Source organism: Budorcas taxicolor, chromosome 2, assembly GCF_023091745.1.
Source record: "Budorcas taxicolor isolate Tak-1 chromosome 2, Takin1.1, whole genome shotgun sequence".
Lineage (NCBI taxonomy): Eukaryota > Metazoa > Chordata > Mammalia > Artiodactyla > Bovidae > Budorcas > Budorcas taxicolor.
Genome location: NC_068911.1, coordinates 162852496 through 162865469, shown reverse-complemented (window position 1 = coordinate 162865469; position 12974 = coordinate 162852496). Strand labels below are relative to the sequence as shown.

At 40.9% G+C, this 12974-nt stretch overlaps 1 protein-coding gene across 1 annotated transcript in view; it reads right to left on the bottom strand.

Annotated features, from left to right (window-relative positions):
* LOC128070785 (nuclear body protein SP140-like) overlaps positions 1 to 12974 on the bottom strand; it is an 81534-nt gene that overhangs the window by 57005 nt on the left and 11555 nt on the right. Inside the window, exons 3-4 of the mRNA XM_052663955.1 lie at positions 12144 to 12312; positions 2025 to 2108 (exon numbers count right to left, since the gene is read on the bottom strand). Coding sequence (XP_052519915.1) covers positions 2025 to 2108; positions 12144 to 12312 — 253 coding nt within the window. The remainder of the gene's footprint in view (positions 1 to 2024; positions 2109 to 12143; positions 12313 to 12974) is intronic.

Sequence of the window (12974 nt, the reverse complement as noted above, 5' to 3'; positions counted from 1 at the left end):
GTTATATCACTTTATATTCAAACCAGCAACATACATAAAGGAGTTCTAGCTGCTCCATAGGTCCCACCAGCATTTGGTGTTGTCAGTATTTTTAATTTTAGCAATTCTAATAACAAATGGTAGCTTGTTGTGGCTTTTCCCCGGGGAATAATGTTCACTTCACTTATGTCCTTATTGGCCATTTTATATCTTCTGAGTGAAATGTCTCTTCAAGACTTCTGTCACTTTTTAAAATTGGTGGTGTTTTTTTATTATTCATTCATAGGAATTCTTTATACTTTCTCCATCATTCTATGTGATGGACCTTTTACTCTTTACTAATAACTGTTATGAATCCATCCACCACCTTCTCATTTTCATTATTCCCAGTAGTAGATGAATCTCTAAATATATTTTTTACATACTTTGTACTTTTTAATGTACATTTTATACTTTTAGCAATTGGTCATCATTCAAAAGAATAGGTATTATTATTAAATACATCAAACGGTTACATAAATGTAGTAATACATGTCTAAAATATGTAATCTTTGAGGTATAAACACAAATTAAAGATACATATTCATGGTATTCTGCAAAGCCATTCTGCAGTTTTTTCTTGCACTGGTCATTTCCAAGGGGGGGAAAAAAAAACCAACGTTTAACAAATAATTAAATTTACTGTTGACCATTTGGCTTAAGGATGGAGACAGTTTTCCTAGGTTTCAAGGGAGTTTTCACTCGCCAAATCTCTAGCTACCTTCACACCTCTGTTTCTTCTCCTGAAAAGTGGGAGTAACAAAACCCTTATGACAGGATTGTTATGAGAATTAAGTGAGATGCTCCTGATAAAGAAATATTTGAATTACAGTAACTTAGAAAGAAATCATAATTTTCAATTAATACTTAGAATGAATAATTATTAGTAATAATATGAATGAAATGATTAAAGAGTTAGAAACCATGCATATTGGTTACAAAATTACATATTGCATATGTGAGCATTAAACAAGTTGATCCATGTCAATTGTTGACCGTGTGTCTACTTGTTCATGGATGTTGTGTGTTGTAACTATTGTTAGAAATTTATTACTGCCCTTGGTTCTCTTCTTTCCTTTTTACTCCTTCCCTTTTCCTTTTCTGCTTTTCTACAAAACACTATTTCCTCCACATTTTCTTCTGCATACAATTACTTCTTTCTCTCCTCCTCTCTTTTATTATGAGCGAACATTACAATAGTTCCTTCTTTTGACACATCAAAGGCTTCCTCTTTGGACTTCTCTATCTCTGTATGTTACACCCTCAGTCGTGTCCGAGTCTTTGCAACCCCGTGGACTGTAGCCTCCAGTCTCCTCTGCCCATGGGATTTTTCAGGCCAGATAAATGGAGTGGGTTGCCATTTCCTCCTCCAGGGGATCTTGTTGACCCAGGGATCAAACCTGGGTCTCCTGCATTGGCAGGTGGATTCTTTACCATCTAAGTCACCAGAGAAGTCCAAATAATACCAAAGAAGTGAAGTGAAGTGAATTCGCTCAGTCGTGTCTGACTCTTTGTGACCCTATGGACTGTAGCCTGCCAGGCTCCTCCCTCCATGCGATTCTCCAGGCAAGAGTACTGGAGTGGGTTGCCATTTCCTTCTCCAGGGGATCTTCCCGACCCAGGGATCAAACCTGGGTCTCCTGCATTCCAGGCAGACACTTTAACCTCTGAGCCACCAGGGAAGCCTGAAATAATACCAAACCCTATCCTTTCCCAGGTCCACTGAGTTCCTAACTCATGGAACTGGACTGCTATCAGTTCTTCCCCTTAATTCTGCCTCATGGTCACAGTGAGACCTCTCTCAGATTTATGTTCTGCCTTTTTGGTTGTCACAGCTGCCTGGTAATATTCTTGGATTCCAGATCTGGTTGCTTAACTGGAGCCCATACACACACTGCTGCTCTGGTTTCCTCATCTCCTGCTGCACCAAGAGCTCAGTCCCCTGACCTCTGATCTCCTTCTTTCTTAGCAGATGAGACAACAAGCTTCTGTCAAGTCAGAATTACCTTGTTCATGGCTTAATTGTGAGTTGAGCATCTCCTTTGTCTCTCCTTCATCAGTGGTTTGGTAATAGAAGTTGTCATGAATCACTGAGAAGAGAAAGGAAAGACAAGTAGAGATCTTAGATGGGGACCAGTAATTGCATCTCACAGTTATGCATCCAGGCACATCCTTGACTCCCACAGTTCAGGGAAAACCTTCCAGCCCTCAGGAAACCCTGGGCTTCAGTGGGTCTCTCAAGTGCTGTGAGACTTGATGTTGCCCCTGTAATCTTACAGCTGTTCCACACTGAACATCCCTCTCAAGGTTTAAAAAAGAATAGACAGTGGAAAGTTGTAAACAGTGGTCAACCCCCTTTCCAAATGATCAGGAAACAATGAAAGCCAATTTAAAATAAATAATAAATGTGGAATGTGCTTTGTAAATTCCATGTGCAACTAAGACTAGGGAAGAAGCAGAAGGATTTCTTCAAGAGAAAGGTAATGTTTCTAAAGAAATAGACCTATGTTATAGAAGAAAAGCCCCAACATCTTTAGAAGATGAAGATTTTAAAAAGAAGAGAGAAAGGAAGGAAGGAAAGAATGGAGGGAGAGAAGAAGGAAGGAAGGAAAAAAGATTGTGGGCCAGGGAAGAAGATCTGGTTATAGAGACACGACATTGAAGAGAAACTCTTATTTCCCTGGGGTGGGATGGGTGGGGAGAGATCCAGGAAACAGGGAAAGACACTGTCGGAAAGACACAGACAGAAAGTGACTATTTTATGAACAGCACAAACAGGAAGTAAACATTGCCAAAGCTGTACCAGTGACCCAGGAGATGGTAACAAGCACGAGAAACCAGGCCAAGGCACCCCTACATCAAAACTGCATTTCAAGGTGACTCAGCACACATAGTTGGAAAAGCAAGACTCACAAGATATGAGGGAAAAACACTGAAGAAATAGAGAAAGACGCTGACAGAAGATGCTGCTAGAAGGATGGATGGTAGGAGCACACCTCCAGGGGCGGGGGTGGGGGCGACAATACCCACTGAGGGTTCAGGGCAGTAAGAGATGCTTTTTCCATCTCCAGGACACCTTGACTTCATGCCCAGGCCGGCTTTGGAAGAGGACATGGCGAGCAAATGCTGTGTGGGTGAGAGGTTTTAGAAATGTAAGGAGGGGGCGGCGGTCCTAAGATGGCGGAGGAATAGGACGGGAAGACCACTTTCTCCCTCACAAATTCCTCAAAAGAACATTTCAACGCTGAACAAACTCCACAAAACAACTTCTGTAGGCTGGCAGAGGACATCAGGCAACCAGAAAAGCAGACCATTGTCTTCAAAAACAGGTAGGAAAAGATATAAAAGATGAAAAAGGAGACAAAGGAGGTGGGGAGGGAGCTCCGTCCCGGGAAGGGAAGCCCGTCCCGGGAAGGGAATTTTAAGAAGAGAGGTTTCCAAACACCAGGAAACACTCTCCCTGCCGAGTCTGTGGCGAGCCTTGGAAACACAGAGGGCAACATAACAGGAAGGGAAAAATAAATAAATAATTAAAACCAACAGATTACAAGCCCAACAGTAACTCCCCCAACGGAAAAGCAGCACAGACACCTGCAGCCGCCATTAGGACGTGGGGGCAGGGCAGGGAAGCGCGGGAGGCGCGGGCTGCATTGCTTTGTAAGAATCGGGCAGGAACGCCCCACGTGCGACCAGAACGATCTAACTTGGGCTAGCAAACCAGACTGTGGGATAGCTACCACGCAAAAAGCTCGAACATAAGACAGCACCAGGACCGAGCACAGAACAAAGGATGGGACGGAAAAAGCCGGCTGCAGACCATCCCCCGCCGGGGACAGGCAGCCAGAGCCGTAAGGTCTGGAAAGGGGCAATTGCAGACCCGGAGAGACTTCACTTACCAAACTGCAAACAGGCTTCTTTGCTAAGACTTCTGGGGGTGCTGGACAGTCACCATCTGCCTCACAAGGGGCACCAGAGGTCCACCCAGAAAACTGAGCAGCAGAGGCAGAAAAGGCGACAAATCGCAGCGATTGCGCTCACCAAACTCCTGAGCTACTCGGACCCGGGAAGGGTACAAAACGCAGTCCCAACCGAATCTGTGCCTCTGAGGGCTACCTGAGCACTGAACCTGAGCGGCTTAGACCGGGGAAGTGCACGCAGCCTAGGGCCGGCCTCAGACGGTTCCCGGCTGAGCATCGTAGAGCCGGAGCAGTTTGTACGCCGCGAGAAGGGACAGGTCCAGCGGGGCTGAGACACTGTGTGCACACGACAGCGCTATTTGTTTGCAGCATCCCCCCTCCCCACAGCGCAATTGAACTAGTGAGCCTAAAAAAACAGCATAAAGAAGAAGTTAAACAGAGGGAACCGCCTTGGAAGTGACCCCACAATGCCCACAACATCAGAAAAGAGCCAGATATATTTTTACTATTTTTAAAATCATTCCTTTTTTTTCTTTTTTTTCTAACTTTTTTTTAATAGTTAAGTCTTCTATTTCTCCTCTAACTTTTATTTCTATAACCTATTATTACTATTCAAAAAAAAAACGACTTTTTTTTTTTTTTTAAGGCAAACACCATATATAGTCTTTGGGTGGTTATTGGTGGGTTTTTTTTTTTTAATCTTGTGGTTTTTTTTTTTTCTTTCTTTTTTCCTTTTTCCTTCTGCTTCTTTTCTTTAATATTGTGTTTTTGAAAATCCAACGTCTACTTTAGATTTTTAATCTTTGCTCTTTGGTTTTTGTTGTCAATTTTGTACATTTAAAACCCCAAACTTCACTATCCAATTTTACCTGAGAGCAAGATTACTGACTTGACCACTCTCTCCTCCTTTGGACTCTCCTTTTTCTCCACCAGGTGGCCTCTGTCTCTTTTCTCCCCCATCTCTTCTCTATCCAGCTCTGTCAATCTCTGTGTGTTCCAGACGGTGGAGAACACCTAAGTAACTGGTTACTGGCAAGATTTGTCTCTCTCCTTCTCATTCCTCTCTCTTATCCTCCTGGCCACCTCTGTCTACTTCCTCCCTCTCCTCTTCCCCGTATAACTCCGTAAATACCTCTGAGCGGTCCAGACTATGGAGCGCACATAAGGAAGTGACTACTGGCTAGCTTGCTCTCTCCTCTTTTGATCTCACCGCATCTCATTCCAGTCACCTCTAACTACCCCCTCCCTCTTCTTTTCTCCTTGTAACTCAGTGAACCTCTCTGAGTGTTCCTCAATGTGGAGAAACTTTTCATCTTTAACTTAGATGTTTTATCATCGGTGCTATATAGATGGAGAAGTCTAGAGGCTACTGTAAAAATAAAACTGAAAACCAGAAGCAGGAGGCTTAAGTCCAAAGCCTGAAAACATCAGAGAACTCCTGAATTCAGGGAACATTAAGCAATAGGAGCTCATCAAATGCCTCCATACCTACACTGAAACCAAGCTCCACCCAAGGACCAACAAATTCCAGAACAAGACATACCACGCAAATTCTCCAGCAACACAGGAACACACCCCTGAGCGTCAATATACAGGCAGATCAAAGATACTCCAAAACCTTTGACGTCTCATAACCCATTACTGGTCACTCCACTGCACTCCAGAGAGAAAAAACCCAGCTCCACCCACCAGAACTCCAACACAAGCCTCCCTAACCAGGAAACCTAGACAAGCCACTGATACAACCCCACCCACAGTGAGGAAGCTCCATAATAAAGAGAACTCCACAAATTACCAGAATACAAAAAGGCCACCCCAAATGCAGCAATATAACCAAGATGAAGAGACAGAGGAATACTCAGGAGGTAAAGGAACAGGAGAGTTGCCCACCAAACCAAACAAAAGAGGAAGAGGTAGGGAATCTACCTGAGAAAGAATTCTGAATATTGATAGTGAAAATGATCCAAAATCTTGAAATCAAAATGGAATCACAGATAAATAGCCTAGAGACAAGGATTGAGAAGATGCAAGAAAGGTTTAACAAGGACCTAGAAGAGATAAAAAAGAGTCAATATATAATGAATAACGCAATAAATGAGGTCAGAAACACTCTGGAGGCAACAAATAGTAGAATAACAGAGGCAGAAGATAGGATTAGTGAAATAGAAGATAGAATGGTAGAAATAAATGAATCAGAGAGGAAACAAGAAAAACGAATTAAAAGAAATGAGGACAATCTCAGAGACCTCCAGGACAACATGAAATGCTCCAACATTTGAATTATAGGAGTCCCAGAAGAAGAAGACAAAAAGAAAGACCATGAGAAAATCCTTGAGGAGATAATAGTTGAAAACTTCCCTAAAATGGGGAAGGAAATAATCACCCAAGTCCAAGAAACCCAGAGAGTTCCAAATAGGATAAACCCAAGGCGAAACACCCCAAGACACATATTAATCAAATTAACAAAGATCAAACACAAAGAACAAATATTAAAAGCAGCAAGGGAAAAACAACAAATAACACACAAGGGGATTCCCATAAGGATAACAGCTGATCTTTCAATAGAAACTCTTCAGGTCAGGAGGGAATGGCAAGACAAACTTAAAGTGATGAAAGAAAATAACCTACAGCCCAGATTACTGTACCCAGCAAGGATCTCATTCAAATACAAAGGAGAAATCAAAATCTTTACAGACAAGCAAAAGCTGAGAGAATTCAGCACCACCAAACCAGCTCTCCAAAATATTCTAAAGGATATTGTCTAGACAGGAAACACAAAAAGGGTGTATAAACCCGAACCCAAAACAATAAAGTAAATGATAACAGGATCATACTTATCAATAATTACCTTAAACGTAAATGGGTTGAATGCCTCAACCAAAAGGCAAACACTGGCCGAATGGATACAAAAACAAGACCCCTATATATGCTGCTTACAAGAGACCCACCTCAAAACAAGGGACACATACAGACTGAAAGTGAAGGGCTGGAAAAAGATATGCCACGCAAATAGAGACCAAAAGAAAGCAGGAGTGGCAATACTCATATCCGATAAAATAGACTTTAAAACAAAGGCTGTGAAAAGAGACAAAGAAGGCCACTACATAATGATCAAAGGATCAATCCAAGAAGAAGATATAACAATTATAAATATATATGCACCCAATATAGGAGCACCGCAATATGTAAGACAAATGCTAACAAGTATGAAAGGGGAAATCAACAATAACACAATAATAGCGGGAGACTTTAATACCCCACTCACACCTATGGACAGATCAACTAAACAGAAAAGTAACAAAGAAATGCAAACTTTAAATGATACATTAGACCAGTTAGACCTAATTGATATCTATAGGACATTTCACCCCAAAACAATGAATTTCACCTTTTTTTCAAGTGCTCATGGAACCTTCTCCAGGATAGATCACATCCTGGGCCATATATCTAAACTTGATAAATTCAAAAAAACCGAAATCATTCCAAGCATCTTTTCTGACCATAATGCATTAATATTAGATCTCAATTACAGGAGAAAAACTATTAAAAATTCCAACATATGGAGGTTGAACAACACACTTCTGAATAACCAACAAATCACAGAAGAAATCAAAAAAGAAATCAAAATATGCATAGAAACGAATGAAAATGAAAACACAACAACCCAAAACCTGTGGGACACTATAAAAGCAGTGCTAAGAGGAAAGCTCATAGCAATACAGGCATACCTCAAGAAATAACAAAAAAGCCAAATAAATAACCTAACTCTACACCTAAAGCAACTAGAAAAGGAAGAATTGGAGAACCCCAGAGTTAGTAGAAGGAAAGAAATCTTAAAAATTAGGGCAGAAATAAATGCAAAAGAAACAAAAGAGACCATAGCAAAAATCAACAAAGCCAAAAGCTGGTTCTTTGGAAGAATAAATAAAATTGACAAACCATTAGCCAGACTCATCAAGAAGCAAAGAGAGAAAATCAAATCAATAAAATTAGAAATGAAAATGGAGAGATCACAACAGACAACACAGAAATACAAAGGATCATAAGAGACTACTATCAGCAGTTATATGCCAATAAAATGGACAACGTGGAAGAAATGGACAAATTCTTAGAAAAGTACAATTTTCCAAAACTGAACCAGGAAGAAATAGAAAATCTTAACAGACCCATCACAAGCACGGAAATTGAAACTGTAATCAGAAATCTTCCAGCAAGCAAAAGCCCAGGTCCAGACGGCTTCACAGCTGAATTCTACCAAAAATTTAGAGAAGAGCTAACACCTATCCTACTCAAACTCTTCCAGAAAATTGCAGAGGAAGGTAAACTTCCAAACTCATTCTATGAGGCCACCATCACCCTAATACCAAAACCTGACAAAGATACTACAAAAAAAGAAAACTACAGGCCAATATCACTGATCAACATAGATGCAAAAATCCTCAACAAAATTCTAGCAATCAGAATCCAACAACACATTAAAAAGATCATACACCATGACCAAGTGGGCTTTATCCCAGGGATGCAGGATTCTTCAATATCCGCAAATCAATCAATGTAATTCACCACATTAACAAATTGAAAAATAAAAGCCATATGATTATCTCAGTAGATGCAGAGAAGGCCTTTGACAAAATTCAACATCCATTTATGATAAAAACTCTCCAGAAAGCAGGAATAGAAGGAACATACCTCAACATAATAAAAGCTATATATGACAAACTCACAGCAAACATTATCCTCAATGGTGAAAAATTGAAAGCATTTCCCCTAAAGTCAGGAACAAGACAAGGGTGCCCACTTTCACCGCTACTATTCAACATAGTTCTGGAAGTTTTGGCCACAGCAATCAGAGCAGAAAAAGAAATAAAAGGAATCCAAATTGGAAAAGAAGAAGTAAAACTTTCACTGTTTGCAGATGACATGATCCTCTACATAGAAAACCCTAAAGACTCCACCAGAAAATTACTAGAGCTAATCAATGAATATAATAAGGTTGCAGGATATAAAATCAACACACAGAAATCCCTTGCATTCCTATACACTAATAATGAGAAAGTAGAAAAAGAAATTAAGGAAACAATTCCATTCACCATTGCAACAAAAAGAATAAAATACTTAGGAATATATCTACCTAAAGAAACTAAAGACCTATAGATAGAAAATTATAAAACACTGGTGAAAGAAATCAAAGAGGACACTAATAGATGGAGAAATATACCATGTTCATGGATCGGAAGAATCAATATAGTGAAAATGAGTATACTACCCAAAGCAATTTGCAAATTCAATGCAATCCCTATCAAGCTACCAGCCATATTTTTCACAGAACTAGAACAAATAATTTCAAGATTTGTATGGAAATACAAAAAACCTCGAATAGCCAAAGCAATCTTGAGAAAGAAGAATGGAACTGGAGGAATCAACTTGCCTGACTTCAGGCTCTACTACAAAGCTACAGTCATCAAGACAGTATGGTACTGGCACAAAGACAGAAATATAGATCAATGGAACAAAATAGAAAGCCCAGAGATAAATCCACACACATATGGACACCTTATCTTTGACAAAGGAGGCAAGAATATACAATGGAGTAAAGACAATCTCTTTAACAAGTGGTGCTGGGAAAACTGGTCAACCATTTGTAAAAGAATGAAACTAGATCCCTTTCTAACACCACACACAAAAATAAACTCAAAATGGATTAAAGATCTAAATGTAAGACCAGAAACTATAAAACTCCTAGAGGAGAATATAGGCAAAGCACTCTCCGACATAAATCACAGCAGCATCCTCTATGATCCACCTCCCAGAATACTGGAAATAAAAGCAAAAATAAACAAATGGGATCTAATTAAAATTAAAAGCTTCTGCACAACAAAGGAAAATATAAGCAAGGTGAAAAGACAGCCTTCTGAATGGGAGAAAATCATAGCAAATGAAGCAACTGACAAACAACTAATCTCAAAAATATACAAGCAACTTATGCAGCTCAATTCCAGAAAAATAAACGACCCAATCAAAAAATGGGCCAAAGAACTAAATAGACATTTCTCCAAAGAAGACATACGGATGGCTAACAAACACATGAAAAGATGCTCAACATCACTCATTATTAGAGAAATGCAAATCAAAACCACAGTGAGGTACCACTTCACACCAGTCAGAATGGCTGCGATCCAAAAATCTGCAAGCAACAAATGCTGGAGAGGGTGTGGAGAAAAGGGAACCCTCCTACACTGTTGGTGGGAATGCAAACTAGTACAGCCACTTTGGAGAACAGTGTGGAGATTCCTTAAAAAATTGCAAATAGAACTACCTTATGACCCAGCAATCCCACTGCTGGGCATACACACCGAGGAAACCAGAATTGAAAGAGACACATGTACCCCAGTGTTCATCGCAGCACTGTTTATAATAGCTAGGACATGGAAACAACCTAGATGTCCATCAGCAGATGAATGGATAAGAAAGCTGTGGTACATATACACAATGGAGTATTACTCAGCCGTTAAAAAGAATACATTTGAATCAGTTCTGATGAGATGGATGAAACTGGAGCCGATTATACAGAGTGAAGTAAGCCAGAAAGAAAAACACCAATACAGTATACTAACACATATATATGGAATTTAGAAAGATGGCAATGACGACCTTGTATGCAAGACAGCAAAAAAGACACAGATGTGTATAACGGACTTTTGGACTCTGAGGGAGAGGGAGAGGGTGGGATGATTTGGGAGAATGGCATTGTAACATGTATACTATCATGTAAGAATCGAATCGCCAGTCTATGTCTGACGCAGGATACAGCATGCTTGGGGCTGGTACATGGTGATGACCCAGAGAGATGTTAGGGGGAGGGAGGTGGGAGGGGGGTTCATGTTTGGGAGCGCATATACACCCATGCTGGATTCATGTTAATGTATGGCAAAACCTATACAGTATTGTAAAGTAAAATAAAGTAAAAAGAAAAAGAAAAAAAAAAAAAAAGAAATGTAAGGAGACTCCAGAAGCAGGCATTTCAGTGATGGGAGTGCGGGGGGGTGGGGGGGGGGCGGGTTCTCTGACCCCTCCTACCAGCATCTTGGCTCCGGGCTGCTGACCCTAAGCTCCTGTGGACAGCTGGGCCTGGAAGGTACCAGCAACAACCTCCTCCGGGGGCAGGTGGGCAGCTGCATTAGGACCAGGAGCTGGGCAGTGGCAAGCCTGGTGGGTAGCACATCTCAGCACAGGAAGCCCCATAAATTAACACACATAATGTGGGTGCTGGGGTCCAGGGGGGAGAATCCTTATAGTATTGGGAGAAGGTCAGAGACCCTGAGACGTGGGCAGTAAAGGTGACCACCTTTCCCTTCCTACCCGTGGCCTGGAAACACCATGGTTACAAATATAGTATTGACTTGAAATTTGTGGCTTTTCTTTATTTCTTTTTTGGACTTCGATATAGCACTGTGGAAATGAGATAGCTCTTATTTTAGAAGACATAATTTTCACAAATAAACACATCCCATCCTTTATACTTACTTCTTTTACTTTATCTCTGCTCAAAAATCTTATATTACTTCTTTATTTCTCAAATAATAAATTTCAAATTCATTAGCACAGGATGTCCAATCTTCAAAAATCCCCTCCAACTCCCCTTTCCAGAAGGGGCTTCCAAAACCTCCCACCCACGCTCCCTTTTGTAGCCATGTGGTTCTGCAAGCCTACTGTTTCTTTTGCCTGATATAGCTTTCCCATGCTGCCCCTCCCCAATGCATGGGTAGGAACTGGCCTTCTCCTGCAAGTTCTCCACTCTGTTAGGAAGTAAGCTGGCAAGCAACTGCCCCGAATGACAAATTTTTTCCTACAAAGAAAATCTTTTCATCTTTGAGCATGTCTGCAAGTATTAGGGAAGGCTCCTTCCTTTCCAACAAAAGGGCATAATTCATGCCTCCCTCCAAAAAAGTAGAGACTCAAATCCTATGCTTCTCAGCTTCAAATATAGATCCTGGCTGAGCAATCATTTGCAGCATTACTGGGTTAAGGTGTCACCCCTATTACGTGTAAGCTCCATGGAGACACAGATTATGTATGTTTTCTTTCCCATCTTACCTACCACTAGGTAGTCACTCAGTAAAATAACTTTCAAATATATGAAAAGTGAATGAATGAATCAGTGAATGAAGTAGACTTGAGTCCCCAAAAGTTGTTGAAAGCTCTAATTACCGTTTTTGAAGCTATTGCAAATCTGAAGTAACTCAGGATAGGCCTTCAGGTTAACCTTGCTGAACAGGGCTTCCAGAACCGTCTTGTCAAATTTCTTCTCCAGCTCACTGAGAGCTTTATACATCACACTTTCCACTGGGACCAGATTTCTACAAGCTTCTTGAAAATGCTTGAAAAATATTGAATGGAGAATTATGTAGCTTTGAGTGTATGGGTTATGGGAGACTCAGATCAGAAATAAACAAATTTGTTCCCTGGTGAAGTGTTAGAATGTTATGTATATTTGGATTGGTTCCTGATAGCTCAGTTGGTAAAGAATCTGCCTGCAATGCAGGAGACCCTGGTTCAATTCCTAGGCTGGGAAGATCCCCTGGAGAAGGAAATGGCAACCCACTCCAGTATTCTTGCCAGGAGAATCTCATGGACAGAGGAGCATGGCGGGCTGCAGTCCATGCAATTGCAAGAGTTGGACACATCTTAGCAACTACACCACCACCACCATCCACTCCAGTATTCTCGGGCTTCCCTTGTGGTTCAGCTGGTAAAAAATTCGCCTACAATGCACGAGACTTGGGTTCAATCTGTGGGTTGGGAAGATCCCCTGGAGAAGGGAATGGCTACCCACTCCAGTATTCTGGCCTGGAGAATTCCATGGACTGTATAGTCCATGGGGTTGCAAAGAGGCAGATACCACTGAGCAACTTTCACTTTCACTGCATATATTTGGATGACATCTAAAATATCCTCCATCGTAAGAATAGACTCTTATTTTATTAACTTGCCTCTCTGACACTGATGTCCATTTAAGAGAGCAATTCTGTAGAATGAAAA